Genomic DNA, 17,215 nt, shown 5'->3' with positions numbered 1-17,215 from the left:
TAATGTTGATATATAGTTTCCCTCAATGTTTTCCACTAGTATTTATTGGTATCCCACCTAATGTTGATATGTGGTTTCCCTCAATGTTTTCCGCTGGTATTTATTGGTATCCCACCTAATGTTGATATGTGGTTTCCCTCAATGTTTTCCACTAGTATTTATTGGCATCCCACCTAATGTTGATATGTGGTTTCCCTCAATGTTTTCCACTAGTATTTATTGGCATCCCACCTAATGTTGATATATGTGGTTTCTCTCAATGTTTTCCACTAGTATTTATTGGCATCCCACCTAATGTTGATATGTGGTTTCCCTCAATGTTTTCCACTGGTATTTATTGGTATCCCACCTTATGTTGATATACGGCTTCCCTCAATGTTTTCCACTAAACTCTTCAGTAACCAACAAGATGCATAAGCGGAATGTACAACTGCGTGCTGACCGTGCCCGCATCACTAGAACTGTGATTAGTAACCCTAATTACTATATAAATATGCTTGACTCGGATAGCTTAAAAAATAGTGAACCTGGACCCAGCAGAGGAGGGCATAAACAGTGTCAACAATGTGAAACATTTGTCTCAGTTGCAGTGTGAGGGGGTGGGAACACTGGGAAATATACATCCCAGCAGCAGTGAATGGATTATAAACCTTTCAAATAAACATCTTTAGTGATAATTCTAGTCTTATGTTTGTGAATAAATTTGAAACTTTTTTTGGCATGTTGATAGAAATTTCAAACTGACCTGTAATGACTGCTTTTATCTTATGAAATCTAGGATTTTTTAACATAACATTACTTTTTTTAAGTTAGCTTAATAAATATTTATGAGAGAAAATAGAGGTTTACATAAAATTTGGCTAACAACTTATGTTGTAGGATGAAATTTACCAAAATATTAGTTCAGAGACATCGAGTATTATGATATGTAGTTTAGTGTGCGTGTTTAATTATAATAGACATCGAGTATTGTGATATGTAGTTTAGTGTGTATGTTTAATTATAATAGACATCGAGTATTGTGATATGTAGTTTAGTGTGTATGTTTAATTATAATAGACATCGAGTATTGTGATGTGTAGTTTAGTGTGCATGTTTAAGTATAATAAACATCCAGTATTGTGAGGTGTAGTTTAGTGTGCATGTTTAAGTATAATAGAAATATTTGTTACATATATAAAAGCTGTAGTAAATAATTTTAGTTTCAAAGTTCAAGAAGTACATTGAGAATTTCAATAACATATCAGATTTGTTTATGTACTTTAGTGTCAATAATGTTTAAAGAAGCCTGATTTGAAGTCTCAAAGATTATTTTACTAAATATTCTTAGTTGAAGAAATTAATTAATGCAGTATTACTTGCTCCCCAGTGGCACAGCGGTATGTCTGCGGACTTACAACACTAGAATCCGGGTTTTGATACCTGTGGTGGGCAGAGCACAGATAGCCCATTGAGTAGCTTTGTGTTTAATTAAAAACAAACAAACAGTATTACTTAATCTTGAAAAAAAATATGCAAGTCAGGAAATAAAGATGTAATCTGAGTTAAGAAGCCATTACATATGAATTTGTGTGTGCATGCTGGATCATTTTACAATGCTTTCAAATTAATATTGGGCCAGGTGGTTAAGGCACTCGACTCGTAATCCACGGGTTGTGGGTCGAATCCCCGTCCCACCAAACATGCTCGCCTTTTAAGCTATGGGGGTGTTATAATGTGATGGTCAATCCCACTATTCATTGATAAAAGAGTAGCCCAAGAGTTTGCAGTGGGTGGTGATGACTAGCTGCCTTCCCTCTAGTCTTTCTCTGCTAAATTGGGACGGCTAGCACAGATAGCCCTCGTGTGGTTTTGTGCGAAATTCAAAACAAACAATGAAATTAAAAAGCCATCACATGTGAATTTGTACATGCACTCTGGCTCTATTTATAAGGTTTTTAAATAATCAAAAGTGAAAATTTCCGTGAACATTGATGCCACAAATCTTTTGTTTTTTATGAAAAGGTTATATTTGCTTAGAAACGTTCGTTTAGTGTTTTCTCAACAAGCTTGTAATTATTTTTAATTTTTAATAAAGCGTGTGTTTTATTGCACAGGAAATGGAAAATGATGATCTAGGTATCCAATGGGTAAGTATTCTTTTTATTTTTATTGGTATTTTTTGACAGTTAGCATTTTAATTTAAACAAAGTTAAATTAAGTTCTTTTTGCATTTAAAAAAAATTGAGATAACAATTGCCATTGATATACGAGGTATTGAGATAACAATTGCCGTCGATATACGAGTTATTCGATATAGTAACTTAAAAACCCAAGTTTTACTATGGTTTTAGAGGGTATACAGATAATTTTCTTACAATGACGAGAAATGTGTCAGAAGTAAAATATTGTTTCTCTTCCCTAAAGTTTGACAAAGCTGAGAAATATGATAGCTTAACAGTTCACAATGTAAGAACAAATATTGTGTATCAACTTGGCACTAAGTAAACAAAATATCTCCACTACAGTTGAAATTTGTATTAAAACTTTTTTATCTATTATCTTTTATTTTTGGCATCTGCATTGATTGAAAGAAGTTTTTTTTCCAGTCTTTTTTATTTTTGTGAGAACCACCTGCTAGTTTTTTGTTGTTGTTAATCAAACTTAATGTTAGAGATTTATTAAGAGTAAATGTGTTTGCAGCGATACTGTAAACTCTGGGACACATTTAAGGTTATGTTTCTTGTATTTTATCCCATTCAGTACTCTTCATAAGCATATTGTTGAATATATGTAGATATTATGTACAATTCTCTCCCGGTTATCTTAATGAAGTTGTAGGTGGGAGTTATAGTTAGCCAAGCCTCTGTGAGCAAATGGAGATGATCTTTAAAAAATCATAACAATCATATAATATACTTCAAGAACCGGATAACTGCAAAAATATTAAGTAAAAGTATGAATAATAATTACTTATGATCAAAGATTTCTAAACTTGAGGCATCTTATCTTACAGAATGAAAATTAATGGGTAAATAACTTAATGATAGCTTTGTATTTTTACCTTGTAATCTCGATGCAAAGTAAATGATAATATTACTGACTTGGTGGATATTTTACATAAGTGTAGCTTGCAGAGAAAACCCTTTGAAAATTGAAGTGTGGGATTTTGTATACAACCATTTTTATCCAGATAAGATGTAGAAAGGAGATCACAAAATGTTGTTTCAGCAGAACTTTAGACAGCATAAACGTAGTTGGTTTGAGAACTATCGTGGACTAGAACTTTAGACAGAGTAAACGTAGTTGGTTTGAGAACTATCGTGGACTAGAACTTTAGACAGCGTAAACGTAGTTGGTTTGAGAACTATCGTGGACTAGAACTTTAGACAGCGTAAACGTAGTTGGTTTGAGAACTATCGTGGACTAGAACTTTAGACAGCATAAACGTAGTTGGTTTGAGAACTATCGTGGACTAGAACTTCAGACAGCGTAAACGTAGTTGGTTTGAGAACTATCATGGACTAGAACTTTAGACAGCTTAAACGCAGTTGGTTTGAGAACTATTGTGGACTGTAATTGCCTGTTGAATGAGAAGGTGGCATTTCTGCTTCTATACTGATGCGTCACTATAGAAACTGAAATGTCGTCACCTTTCCATTTAACAGGTATTTGCAGTCTTTAAAGTTCTAACTAAGGAAACCACTAAATATAATGACATAAATGTCTGGGTAAAACTTAACAAACTATAAGATCAACATTTGAGTATTTTAATCAAAATACATAAATGTAAAAAATTAGGCCTGTTTTAAGTTGTCAGACTAAAAGTCTGTGCTAGGTAACCTGTAATGTTTTCAAGCTATAAAATACCATTAGAATACATTTACATTTAAAGATACCACCTTTCATATGGTTTACATGAAACTGAATAAAAACCAAACTGTATACAAGGTCCGTAGACTTGTATAATATAAGCAGCAATGGATTGAAGATAGTTAAATTTGTATCGCACAGATGAAGGATGTAATGTGTTAATAACGTAACTACAGAAAAATTACTTTGTAGATTCTTGTAATTCAATAGATATGTAAAACCATGAAGTATAAAGGCTGATATGTATAATAATTTACCAAAACAATTTTAGTTGTCAGTGGACAGTGAAATGGGGTTTCTAAAGTTTGTCTATGTGTGGTATAAGTTGAGCTTCGACCAGGCAAGAGTCCTAACAAACTAAGTTATCATGTCTCAAACTCTAATCCACTTCTATAGTTTTGTAAAATGATGGAGACGAGGTGTTGGTATCACTAATGGTATAATTGTTTTGACTATTATTCTGGTCTTTATTATGTGTATTATTATTTTCATGATGTTTTCACTAGTTAATTTGTAAACCTATCATCGTGTGTTACATCAGACATCTTGTATGCATCACAACGAAGAAGTTTTTTGTGGAATTACCCGGATTCGAACCCCCGAAACTGTGATCCTGAATACAGACATTAACCGCTTACTGAGTTTGCTCTCATGTTGTTAACAAACATGTGATTAAGGAATTGTATGTGTCCATTGCACTTACTTGTAATTCTCCATGATTTTATTTTCTTGTTGACATTCAGGTTATTATTTTTGCTACGATACATTTGAAAGTCATCATTAATTCGGATCCAACTATTTTCAACAATATTGGAACTTCTACAACTTTTTTGGAGGCCTTATTCATGCAGTCTGCCTGTAATGAGCAGGGTGGTCCCATGGCTGTATTGTTAGCCCTTACTGATCAACACATTCAGGCCATGTCTGATGGTGTCTGGCAAGTTTCACAGTCCTGTGAACACTCAATTTGTGTAACACCCTCCCCACATGATTTTGAACAAAATTTATTTTTTGGCTCAGGCCTGTTACCTCTAGTGTCTGCAGAGCAGGATTTTTCTGCTAGCCCTAACCATGTAAGTCTCATTTCTCTGTTCTCTCGAGCATGTTCTATTTTAAATCTAAAACCAATTTCTGTTGCACCTGAGGGTGCTAGTGTCATTTTAGATGATTCAGTACTTGAATAGTTATTATTTCCACCCTCAGGTAGCTGATCATGACTTTCTAAACTATCAAATTATTAATATCCTCCTTGTAGTCTTTTAATTTGATCGATTGAAATTTTGTACCTTGCACACTATTATATGTCTTGTTTTGAGATTTATTTTCTTCTTCACAGTTATTAACAATCCTCATTTTCCTGATTCTTTTAGTCAAGATCATATATCTAGTTTGCTGTTCTTTATTAACTGCAAGTAACACTGATGTTTTTTTCTGTTGCCATATAAGTGTTATGTTCATTTGACACATTAGCCAGTCATGTTGTGTTACAAGGTACTTGGCCTCTCCTCATCATTTTAGCAAACCTCAAAAGCTTTTTTTTTCCTGTATTACTTTGTCTTAAAGGTATTTTACCTAGAGTGGGTTTACATTCAGAAGCACACCAACAAAAATTGATTGGGATTTTAACTTCTCGTTTTGTTTCTGCTGGTTATTCTAAAAGATGACCAACAAGTAATGTTTGTCCTTTATTGGTTGACGGTTACTACATCTGCTCGTACCTGTAAACCTTTTTGATTGGCTTACCATTGACTTTTTTTGTTTAGGTGATTCCTTCATCTATACTTTCTTTGTGGTTCATCTTGGCTTTGAGATCCTCAGGTTGAACAGATTTTCTATCCAATTTTATCATCTTTTTTCCATTTTCAACTCTTCCAGTTTCTTTTTCTATCATTTTGATCCAGTTTGTGTTCAACTTTTGGATCAGGAAGCTTCAAACCTTTTACAGAAATGGGCTTTCAAAACATTACTTCCTGTTTCCCAACTTTTCTACTCTCATCTTCTCATAATGCTTAAGAAAAGAGATTATTAGCTAGTGATACATTTTTCCTGTCTTGATGTTTATATATATAAATTCCTCATCTCGAGATGGAAACCATGAGAAAGTTATGGAAATTCTTTCATCAGAGTTTTTGGATGGCAAAAGTGGATTTCAAAGATGCTTATCTGCACGTTCTGATTCTCGCTTATTCGTGACATTTTCTTGTTTTTACCAGGGGGAATGGTTTGTAAGTTCTCTGCCATCCAATTTAGTTTCGCTTCAGTGCCTTATGTTTACATGTGTAACCAAACTATTTGCTAGTCTTATGCACACTCTCAGTATTGATTTTCATCTTTTTATGGACAGTTCAATTAGTTTATCATCACTTATCACTTCATTTGTTCACTCACACTCAATTAACCACCCACTTAGCTACCTCTGGGTTGAATTATTCACGAGTCCCACACTCAGCTTGTACCTACTCAAAATCTGTTGCATATGGGATTTTGGATAAACACTTTTCAAGGAACATTTTATTTGGCTTTGCGGTCATTGAAGATTCTGGTGGGCCAAAGTTCCTTTTAGATTATGTACACCTCACACATAGTCAAGCACTAAACTTGTATGTGCCATGTATGTCAAGTCATGTTGCTTACAACTTCCTCTCAAAACATAGCTCACACTTTTTCGCGTCATTTGCGTTTAAAATATTAAATGCTTTTCTTATTTTCTGGAAATGCCTTCTCAACCATGGTTTCCACTAATTTGTCTATCTCGGAAAGGTCCTATTCTATTACCTCACTGGAAACATCTACATCAGCCTCAAATGTCTATCTTCCATAGCGAGGTTCGGAAAGGTCCTATTCTATTACCTCACTGGAAACATCTACATCAGCCTCGAATGTCTATCTTCCATAGCGAAGTTATGTGGTCCTTCATAAGAGAAGCCAGCTTCTCTTCTCGTATAACTTGAATTTTGTTAGTTTCTTGCAGATACCGATACCTAATCTTGTACTGATCTCATTGATCTGTTTTCAGGAGTTGATGCCTTTGAAGTTCTGTTTAATGTCTCTTCACCAAGTTATCAACCGATTGTCTCTCGTTTTATGTACTTTTTGACTTGTGCAGCTCATCCAAACATCTTCAGCATGAATTTTAGATTACATCTCATCAAGTTTGCTATTTGGCAATGTCTTTGATTTCCTGGTATCTGTAACCTTTGGAGGACATCTTACAATCTGGCAAGTAGATAGCTTGGGTTTTATTTGTTTTGAATTTCACACAGAACTCGACAGCTTGGGTTTTCTTTGTTTTGAATTTTACACAAAGCTGGACAACTTGGATCTTTATTTGGTTTCTGTGATTGACAACTAATTTTTCAGTTTTATGATTTATTGACTTTTTAAATTATGGATGAAGAAATGATACAGTCCCAGGAATGTGTCCACTCATAATATATGACTGAACTTTTCTCCCGAGAACCTTCCTGTAGTTCTCACTACAGGAGCGTTGTAATGTTGAATTTTTCCAACCTTTTAATGCTGCAAATTAACTTAATAAGTAAAACTATAATAACTTTTTTGGGGGGGAGGGTTGCATAGCAATCTGGCCAAGTAAAACTGTGAATAAAATGCTCATGTTGCTGCTAAAAGAAAATTAAAATCTTAATGTCGTTATTTTTTTGCCCTTTTTTCAAGTGGTATTCCTGTTTATGTAGGGTTGACTGGTATCAGACCTTTAGCTCAAATACCTTCGTGAATAAGTGATACCACCCCACAACAAATTAATCCACATTAGTATAAAATCACACAAAATCTAAATGAAAAATATAGTCTCTCACGTTAAAGGGATGGCTAGCGCAGATAGCACTCGAGTAGCTTTGCATGAAATTCAACAAACAAATAAGCTATCCGTAATTGAAGCTATTGTAATCACCATCTGTTTAGGCCCTAGTCTCGTGCTGTTGAAAGAGAGAGAGAAGGAATAGAAATAAAAACTTTCCCATTTTCAAAGAAAAGAGATTTAGATATTCAGTATAAATAATACTGTTTTGAAACACTCTGTATCAGTGGTAGTTAATTATTTTCCACTCTGAAACACTTCAGATGATTACAATAAACCCGAAGGACGGATCTGACTATTGGGGGAATAGATGATTTCCCCAAAACGGTTTTGTTGCATACTTTTGTAATATCTGATTATAGTCCAGACCATGAATGCCTAATTTTTCTTGGAAAGTTGGAGGGAGGTGAGCAAAAAAAAAAAGTCAGAATATAACTGTTAATAAAAGTGTATGTACACTACCTGGCAAAGTGGTGGAGGCCAGGATTTCTCATCTGTTAGGTACTTATGGTCCGGGCTCAACTCAGTTTTGTTTGAGAATTTAGTGCCCTCTATATACATTTTTATTGTAAAAAAAAATCGATACAAACTCGTGCCGTTAAATGAACGAAAAATTAAATGATACAAATTTTTACACTTGCACGTAATGTTATGATTGCGTACTTAGTCTTCAGCTAGAGCGTAATAATTTACAAGAATTTATTATGTTAAGTTTTGACTATTGACATAACTGTGCTAAAACCTTTAAAAACCACGATTCACGTGTGTATGTGTAACTGACACTTCCGGTGGAAGTTTTAACTATCGGCAGTAAATATTTTATAGGCCTATGTGGGTGTGCACGTAACTAAAACATGGTTTCAGAGTGAAACTGGTCTTAACGTTATATTAGTTTGGAATAAAAATAGTATGTTCAGTGTAGTAATGTGTGTGTGTAAAGAACATTAAAAGGGTAGGGGACCATCGGAAGAAAGGAGCATTTTTCAAGCAGCATATGGGAAGCCTTTTTTTAGGGGGGGGGGGTGGCAGGAACGTCGAGAACCAACACGGGGCCCGGGGCAAACATATTCGTCGGGCCCCCTTTCTCTCTCTCTTTTTTAACATTTTCAAGAATTTATTAAAAAGAAGATCCTAAATTAGAACAGCAACGAACTCATCAACCAGACAAAATCACAGCAGCAGCCGTAAAAACGTTAATAAAGTAACTAATACATATTAATTATTACTCAAATTATTATTTCAGTCGTTCTTAATGTATCAAGCGTCTATATGCAAAGAAAAGCCAAAAACTATGGTTTTTTTTTATCATTAAATGAAGATATAGCCTAAAGATTCTTTGCGGCATAACCAGGTATCATTCGCCCGGGCCCCTGGGCAGTTGCCCCCCCCCCCCTCTGTCGGCGGACCTGGGAGTGGGGTAGGGGTACTGTAGGTCGCATCTCGTACACACGGGGGTAAAAAACAGCTTTAAGAAGCAAAAAGATTCTCTTCTATTCCTATTCAGTTAGTCTTGCAAACACTTTTAAAATATCAAAATAAATGTCGCATTACTGCGTGTTAACACTTAACGGCGTATCACAATTAGCATTACTGCGTCTTAACACTTAACGGCGTATCACAATTAGCATTACTGCGTCTTAACACTTAACGGCGTATCACAATTAGCATTACTGCGTGTTAACACTTAACGGCGTATCACAATTAGCATTACTGCGTGTTAACACTTAACAGCATATCACAATTAGCATTACTGCGTGTTAACACTTAACAGCATATCACAATTAGCATTACTGCGTGTTAACACTTAACGGCGTATCACAATTAGCATTACTGCGTGTTAACACCTAACGGCGTATCACAATTATGGAAGGAAATGAGGCATGTTTTTTAGTAGTTGCTGACAATTTTTTATGACTGAGAAAATAGTCAATTTTGGAGCACAAGAATAGGAAGGCTTTAACGAGTAATATGTGAGTGGTAAAGATCTCGATAAATGCTTAGAAAAAGTAGAGATTTCCTAAAGGAACAGGAAAACTTGCTGCCTTCCTTAAAGTGATATCTTTACTGAAAGAACTTTCTGCCTTCCTTTTAGTGATATCTTTATTGAAAGAATTTGCTTCCTTCCTTTTAGTGATATATTTATTGAAAAAACTTGCTGCCTTCCTTTAAGTGATATCTTTACTGAAAGAACTTGCTGCCTTCCTTTTAGTGACATCTTTATTGAAAGAACTTGCTGCCTTCCTTTTAGTGATATCTTTATTGAACTTGCTGCCTTCCTTTTAGTATATCTTTATTGTTGCTGCCTTCCTTTAAGTGATATCTTTACTGAAAAACTTGCTGCCTTCCTTTTAGTGATATCTTTACCGAAAAACTTTCTGCCTTCCTTTTAGTGATATATTTATTGAAAAACTTTCTGCCTTCCTTTAAGTGATATCTTTACTGAAAGAACTTGCTGCCTTCCTTTTAGTGATATCTTTATTGAAAGAACTTGCTGCCTTCCTTTTAGTGATATCTTTACTGAAAGAACTTGCTGCCTTCGTTTTAGTGATATCTTTACTGAAAAACTTGCTGCCTTCCTTTAAGTGATATCTTTACTGAAAAACTTGCTGCCTTCCTTTAAGTGATATCTTTACTGAAAAATACATGCTTTTGTTTTTACTAAATGCTTTCATTTGAAATCTGTAATCAAATAAACAGTTATATAACTATGGCTACCAGAAGACGACTACTTTAGCCATGAGAGGTTGTCGTCGTCCCACCTCGATGGGTCAACGGTAAGTTTAAGGTTTTCAACTCTAAACTTCGGGACTTGCGGTGGACAGAGCGTGAATAGCCCACTATGTAACGTTGCGCTAGAAACAAACGTATGAGAACTAAAGATAGTAACGTCATTAGTACTGGTACAGTAACTACCGATAGTGACGTCATTGGTACTGGTACAGTAACTACCGATAGTGACGTCATTAGTAATGGTACAGTAACTTAACTTTGGCTGCTAAAGAACGGTTTCTTCAGCCGTATGAATAGAATTTCCACTATAACTCAACAAGACATCTGATATTACCTACAAGGCCCACTGGTGTACAACAATATTTATTTATTTTCAGCAGTAATTATTGTATTACTCTTGAGATACGCCCTCTAACTTTGTAGATTACTACTGACAGAAGCATGATCCGTATCTTTAAACGACCAGGTGGTTAAGGCGTTCGACTCGCAATCTGGGGATCGCGGGTTCGAATCCGCGTCCCACGAAACATGCCCGCCCTTTCAGTCGTACGGGGCGTTATAATATTACGGTCAATCCCACTGTTCGTTGGTAAAAGAGTAGCCCAAGACTTGGTGGTGTTGACTACCTGTCTTCCCACTAGTTTATCACTGCTAAATTAGGGACGGCGAGCACAAATAGCCCTCGTGTATCCTTGCGCGAAATTGAAAACAAACCAATCCGCATCTTTCAATTATTACTGTTTTTTTTTCTTGTTTAGAAACATTGTGAGTGGTTCCATCTTCTTGTGAACAAACAAGTACGTTGATATTTTAATAAGTATTTAGTAACACAGTTTAAGTTGAAAAAGAGGTTCATTATATGATATTATTTCTCTAAAAGGGGGCCGAAGGAAACGCCTTTTTTAATCACTCGCAACACTTTACAGTAGTATGTTATCTGTCAGTCAGTATACACTAAAATGATGTCACATAAGGGACGCTTAACGTTGCAATTTGTACTGCCTGAAGGGGTCGCCTGTTTTAACCACTCGCATCACTATACAGTAGTGTTGTTTGTCTGTCAGTCAGTCAGTGGACAGTAAAATTACGTCATATAAGGGACGCTTATCGTTACAATTTGTACTGTCGTGACGTCTGTAAAATGTGCACATTCCATGAATTATGCACGCTGTAGGCTACAACACAGCATGACATATGAACTTCAGAAGCAAGAAATAAAAATATTTGTTACTTATAACCACTCGCATCACTATACAGTAGTGTTGTCTGTCAGCCAGTGAGTAGACAGTAAAATGACGTCATATAAGTGACGCTTATCGTTGCAATTTGTACTGTCGTGACGTCAGTAAAATGTGCGCATTCCATGAATTATGCACGCTGTAGGCTACATCACAGCATGACATATGAACTTCAGAAGCAAGAAATAAAAATATTTGTTACTCTTAGTTTTGGTTTTATTTACTCTTGAAACCGAAAATTTTCGGGAACCCTGCGGGAGTACACCTCACCTAATATATATATTGTCCCTTATTTGAAACGACTGATTGCTGTGACTGTGCGATGTAAAGTGTGTGACTTTTGAACCTAAAAGTTCTCGTGGGTTCAAACATTTTGACCACATTCTAGAGTTTAATAACGGTTTACTGCTTGTGTCACTAACTGGACCGGTTTTTTTTTCTGAATTACTTTATTAACATAAGCAGGTCAAGCGACTGCTTGGGGCCTCACGCCTTTAAGTATCTCGTACCAGAGGCGTAGCCGGGTGAGGGATCAAACAACCACCCCAATATTCCAAAAAGTCTAAAAGGTCCACTGTCTTCAGACTTTCATCTAAGTCATTTAAATTATTTACGTAAAAGATAAAACTTTTTTTTAAATATATATCCATCCTGTATTGCTGGCAACGCTTCTGTTTCGGACTGGCAAGTTCAATATAACATTTAAAATTACAATGTGTGTGTGTATTAATTGTGTATGTCATAAAAGTGCAGTATAATATGTGAGATTTTGATATCTTATTACCCAGCTTCTTGCTAAGACCTGCACCGAGTTTTGTTACGTTCTCTTTGTCTTTATTTTGTACACAGAGAACACACGTGTTTTAGCTTTCGTTTGTGAAAGTGAATTGAAGTCTTGGATAGTTTCACCGTGTACTGAAATTTTTATCAAGAAAACTAGCGAACTCGCAGGCCTATTACCTACATTTACAGGGCGGCTATAATACAAGTTTAATTTATTTAACCAAGCTACGAACGATAATTAGTAGGCCTACTTATTTATGTGTTCTAATGTAAATTAATGCCAAATTTGGGGTGCGATTTCGGGGACTCCCCTTAAAAGTGGTTTCGCAAAATACCCGAGTTCCTTAAGAGATTTGGGTGAAAAGTTTTACGTTTGTGGAAGCCTCGGAACCGAGACGATTCGTTTGACACCATTTTAAAGTTGGTGAGTCCAGCAGTTTAGGAGAAGGAGATTTCGGGAAATACCCGGGTTCACCAAGGAGTGGAGTAAAAAATTGTACGTGTGTTTAAACCTCGGAACCGAGACTATTCGTTTGATATCATTTGGACGTCGATGTGACCAGCGGTTTAGGAAGAGTTACGTGACACACAAACACTGAAGGAAAAGAAATATGCACAGCGTATTACGGGAAACGCGTTTTTACCGTCAGCAAAAATACACAACATATAATGAATAAACCTAGTAAAGTGCGTTTCTATCATCAGTAACATGCAGCCGGCGCGCGCTTTCCATCAGTGTCTTTTGTTAGACTCCGTGTAGGTGCTCGTTAAGATTGCAGCTCCCCCAAAACATGATTGGAATAATCCATTAAAAGGACCACGGTGTCCTGTGGCCCGTTCCCGGCTCGATTTTGATGCTACTTTGTTTCTCATCACAACCTGGGCAGTGCGTCACGACCACCACGTGGCCGAGTCAAGATGTATCCTTGGGATAACGTGACCTCCACTAATCCTGCGCAGCGTTATTTCCGCCAAGCGAGCAACGACGCTTCACCGAACCCAATGGACGCTATCTGTAGCTACGGAATGTCATACGGCTTCCGCTGCCAGGTAAGGCTTTCACTCCTCCCTAACATAGGTATTGATGACCTTAAACCGTGGAGATCAAATCCATTTCACGCTCAAGCTGTGCATCTTTTAGTCGAAATGTGGTATTTTCACAAAATGTTTTCGCATCAGATGTTAGGCCTAAAAAATCATCCCAATGTTTTGCAACGTGCAATGGAAGATTCCTTTAGTTGGTTCGTTTATTTATACTTTTTTTTTTTTGTATCCAAAGCTACACGGGGGACTCTTGGGATACACGGCCCCAAGTGCGAAACACCATTTTCCTGCAACGTGACCCACGAATATGCGGTGATATACGGCTAGCCACTAAACCACGCCCGACCAAAAGCTTTAACGAGTGACGGTGAAATTCCACTATTCCATCAGATAGAAGTCAGCAGTGGATGCTTTTGACTAGCCGTTTTCCCAGTAGTGTATCAGTTCAGAGTTAGAAAGAGATAGCGGTGGTAGCTTTGCTTGAATCTCCGAAACAAATCAGTGGATATAGGGGAAAAATATAAACATGCGAAGTCATCATCCGTCAACTTGTGAATTTTATGATGTTTAGAAACCGAGTTTAAAAATCCTTACAAAAAAATCGAAAAGATATAGCATACCAATTATAAGTGACGTAGTATTGTAACATCTGTGCTACGTTTTAATCTTTTTTATTATTATCATCAACATATTAGAATTGGTGTAAGCAATATTTTTAATAATTTGATTTAGATGTTTCTTGCTGGAGGGAGCATGTCATGACGTCGTCTAAGAATTTCCCGAATGTATCTAGTAATTTTGTATAGTTTGTAGAGTTAAAGAGTACAATATAAATACGAGAGCAGTGAAGTGGTTAGGTATTGAGAAGTTAATGAGTGATTCAGTTCAGTGTAAGTAGTAAGAATTATCACGTTTATCTAGTTACCCAATGAATTAGTTAACATGTTTGTTATCGGTCGATTAGCGAAAGGAAATTTAACAAGTAGGTTTATTTGTGAGTTAGGTAACCATTATATAAACTGATTCATTATCGTTATATGGAGTGAACTTGGCATTATTTTTATCAAATAATAGAAAAGAGATCGCCCAATGATAGAATACGTTACAACAGTATTGTAACATGTGTGTTACATTTTAGTGTTGTTTGTTGGTATTCTCAACTGGTAGGTGATGTAACTTGTTACATTTTAGCAAATATATTGGGCGAACTTAAGGGCAGTTTTGGTTTAAGTTTAAACTCGGTTACGTTAGTTAGTCCTTGTGTGTAGTTGAGGTGTGGTTTTTAATAAATATTGTAATTTCTTTGTGTCATAGTTTGTTTGACGTAGAGAATGTATTTTTCTAGTACTGATCTATTGAATCCTAGAGGAAGTATTTCTCTAGTACTGATCTATTTGATCGTAGAGAATGTATTTTTCTAGTACTGATCTATTTGATCCTAGAGGAAGTATTTCTCTAATACCGATCTATTTGATCCTAGAGGAAGTATTTCTCTAATACCGATCTATTTGATCGTAGAGGAAGTATTTCTCTAATACCGATCTATTTGATCGCAGAAAATGTATTTTTCTAGTTCTGATGTATTTGATCCTAGAGGAAGTATTCCTTTAATACCAATCTCGTTGATCCTAGAGGAAGTATTTTTCTAGTACCGATCTATTTGATCGTAGAGAATGTATTTTTCTAGTACCGATCTATTTGATCGTAGAGAATGTATTTTTCTAGTACTGATCTATTTGATCGTAGAGAATGTATTTTTCTAGTACTGATCTATTTGATCCTAGAGGAAGTATTTCTCTAATACCGATCTATTTGATCGCAGAGAATGTATTATTCTAGTTCTGATCTATTTGATCCTAGAGGAAGTATTCCTTTAATACCGATCTCGTTGATCCTAGAGGAAGTATTTCTCTAGTACTGATCTATTGGATCCTAGAGGAAGTATTTTTCTAGTACTGATCTATTTGATTCTAGAAGAAGTATTTCTCTAGTACTGATCTATTTGATCCTAGAAGAAGTATTTCTCTAGTACTGATCTATTTGATCCTAGAAGAAGTATTTCTCTAGTACTGATCTATTGGATCCTAGAGGAAGAATTTTTCTAGTACTGATATATTTTATCCTAGAGGACGTATTTTACTAGTACTGATCTGTTTGACCATAGAGGAAGTGTTCTTCTACTACTGATCTATTTGATCGTAGAGGAAGTATTTTCTAGTACTGATTTATTTGATCCTAGAAGAAGTATTTTTCTAGTACTGATCTATTTGATCCTAGAGGAAGTATTTCTCTAATACCGATCTATTTGATCGCAGAAAATGTATTTTTCTAGTTCTGATGTATTTGATCCTAGAGGAAGTATTCCTTTAATACCAATCTCGTTGATCCTAGAGGAAGTATTTTTCTAGTACTGATCTATTTGATCCTAGAGGACGTATTTTACTAGTACTGATCTGTTTGATCCTAGAAGAAGTATTTTTCTAGTACTGATCTATTTGATCCTAGAAGAAGTATTTCTCTAGTACTGATCTATTTGATCGTAGAGGAAGTATTTCTCTAGTACTGATCTATTTGATCGTAGAGGAAGTATTTCTCTAATACCGATCTATTTGATCGTAGAGAATGTATTTTTCTAGTACTGATCTATTTGATCCTAGAGGAAGTATTTTTCTAGTTCTGGTCTATTTGATCCTGGAGGAAGTATTCCTTTAATACCGATCTCGTTGATCCTAGAGGAAGTATTTCTCTAATACCGATCTATTTGATCGCAGAGAATGTATTTTTCTAGTACTGATCTATTTGATCCTAGAGGAAGTATTTTTCTAGTACTGATCTATTGGATCCTAGAGGAAGTATTTTTCTCCTACTGATATATTTGATCCTAGAGGAAGTATTTTTCTAGTACTGATCTATTTGATCCTAGAGGAAGTATTTTTCTAGTACTGATCTATTTGATCCTAGAGGAAGTATTTTTCTCCTACTGATCTATTTGATCCTAGAGGAAGTATTTTTCTAGTACTGATCGTAAATAAGTCTTTTCTCTTCAAAGAAACACTGATACTGTTGAATGTAAGGAACGGAACCGGCGATCACAAGAAATGCCCTTAAGAGGTAGGGAGAGGTTACCAGTTCGTCTCTAAATGGGTTACGATCCTTGTTACCCTGAGCAACGTTTTCATAGACTGCTTGGGGCCGTGCGGGTTTTCTTTTAGATCGTTCTCAGGACCTTTTACCATACTTAAAAGAACATTATTTACTTAAGAATATCGTAAAGACCTTTTTTTTTTTTTGTTACTACGGTGAATGTTTTAGTTTACTATAACATAATATAAAGGTAAATTTTATGGAACCAAATATAATAAAATTTTCGATTTCTTGTACCTTTCGTTTACCTGAAAGCCCGGACTAAGGGATCAGAAAAATGGCACATTTGGCGTCATCGCGTTATTGGAATGTAAGTTAGTTTAAAGTTTTGTTAAAGGCCCTTTTTGTGGGTCATTCAGACCTGACATGACCTGGCAGTTAGGACACTCGACTCTCAATCGGCGGGTTCGAATCTCGTCACCAAACGCGCTCGCCCTTGGAGGCATTTTAATGTGACAGTCAATCCCACTATTCGATTAGAGTAGCCCAAGAGTTGGCGGTGGGTGATGTTGGCTAGCTGCCTTACGTCAAATCTATCACTTTTAACTCGAGGACGGCTGGCACAGATAGCTCTTGGGTAGTTTTGCACGAAATTCAACAAACA

The 17,215-nt window shown here is 35.8% G+C and overlaps 1 protein-coding gene across 3 annotated transcripts in view; it reads left to right on the top strand.

Annotated features, from left to right (window-relative positions):
- The window catches only part of LOC106459050 (transcription factor 12-like), a 69,789-nt gene that overhangs the window by 12,133 nt on the left and 40,441 nt on the right, over positions 1-17,215 (top strand). For 2 of the 3 annotated variants that reach the window (XM_022385434.1, XM_022385433.1), the window contains exon 5: positions 2,097-2,129. In XM_022385434.1, the coding sequence (XP_022241142.1) occupies positions 2,097-2,129 (33 nt within the window). Of the gene's footprint in view, positions 1-2,096; positions 2,130-13,326; positions 13,474-17,215 lie in introns of those variants that run through there. The other variant, XM_022385435.1, reaches the window with a different exon arrangement.

This window comes from Limulus polyphemus, unplaced genomic scaffold (assembly GCF_000517525.1).
Source record: "Limulus polyphemus unplaced genomic scaffold, Limulus_polyphemus-2.1.2 Scaffold552, whole genome shotgun sequence".
Taxonomy (NCBI): domain Eukaryota; kingdom Metazoa; phylum Arthropoda; class Merostomata; order Xiphosura; family Limulidae; genus Limulus; species Limulus polyphemus.
Note: the sequence above shows the minus strand (reverse complement) of the source record. Positions and strands in the feature narration are given on the sequence as shown.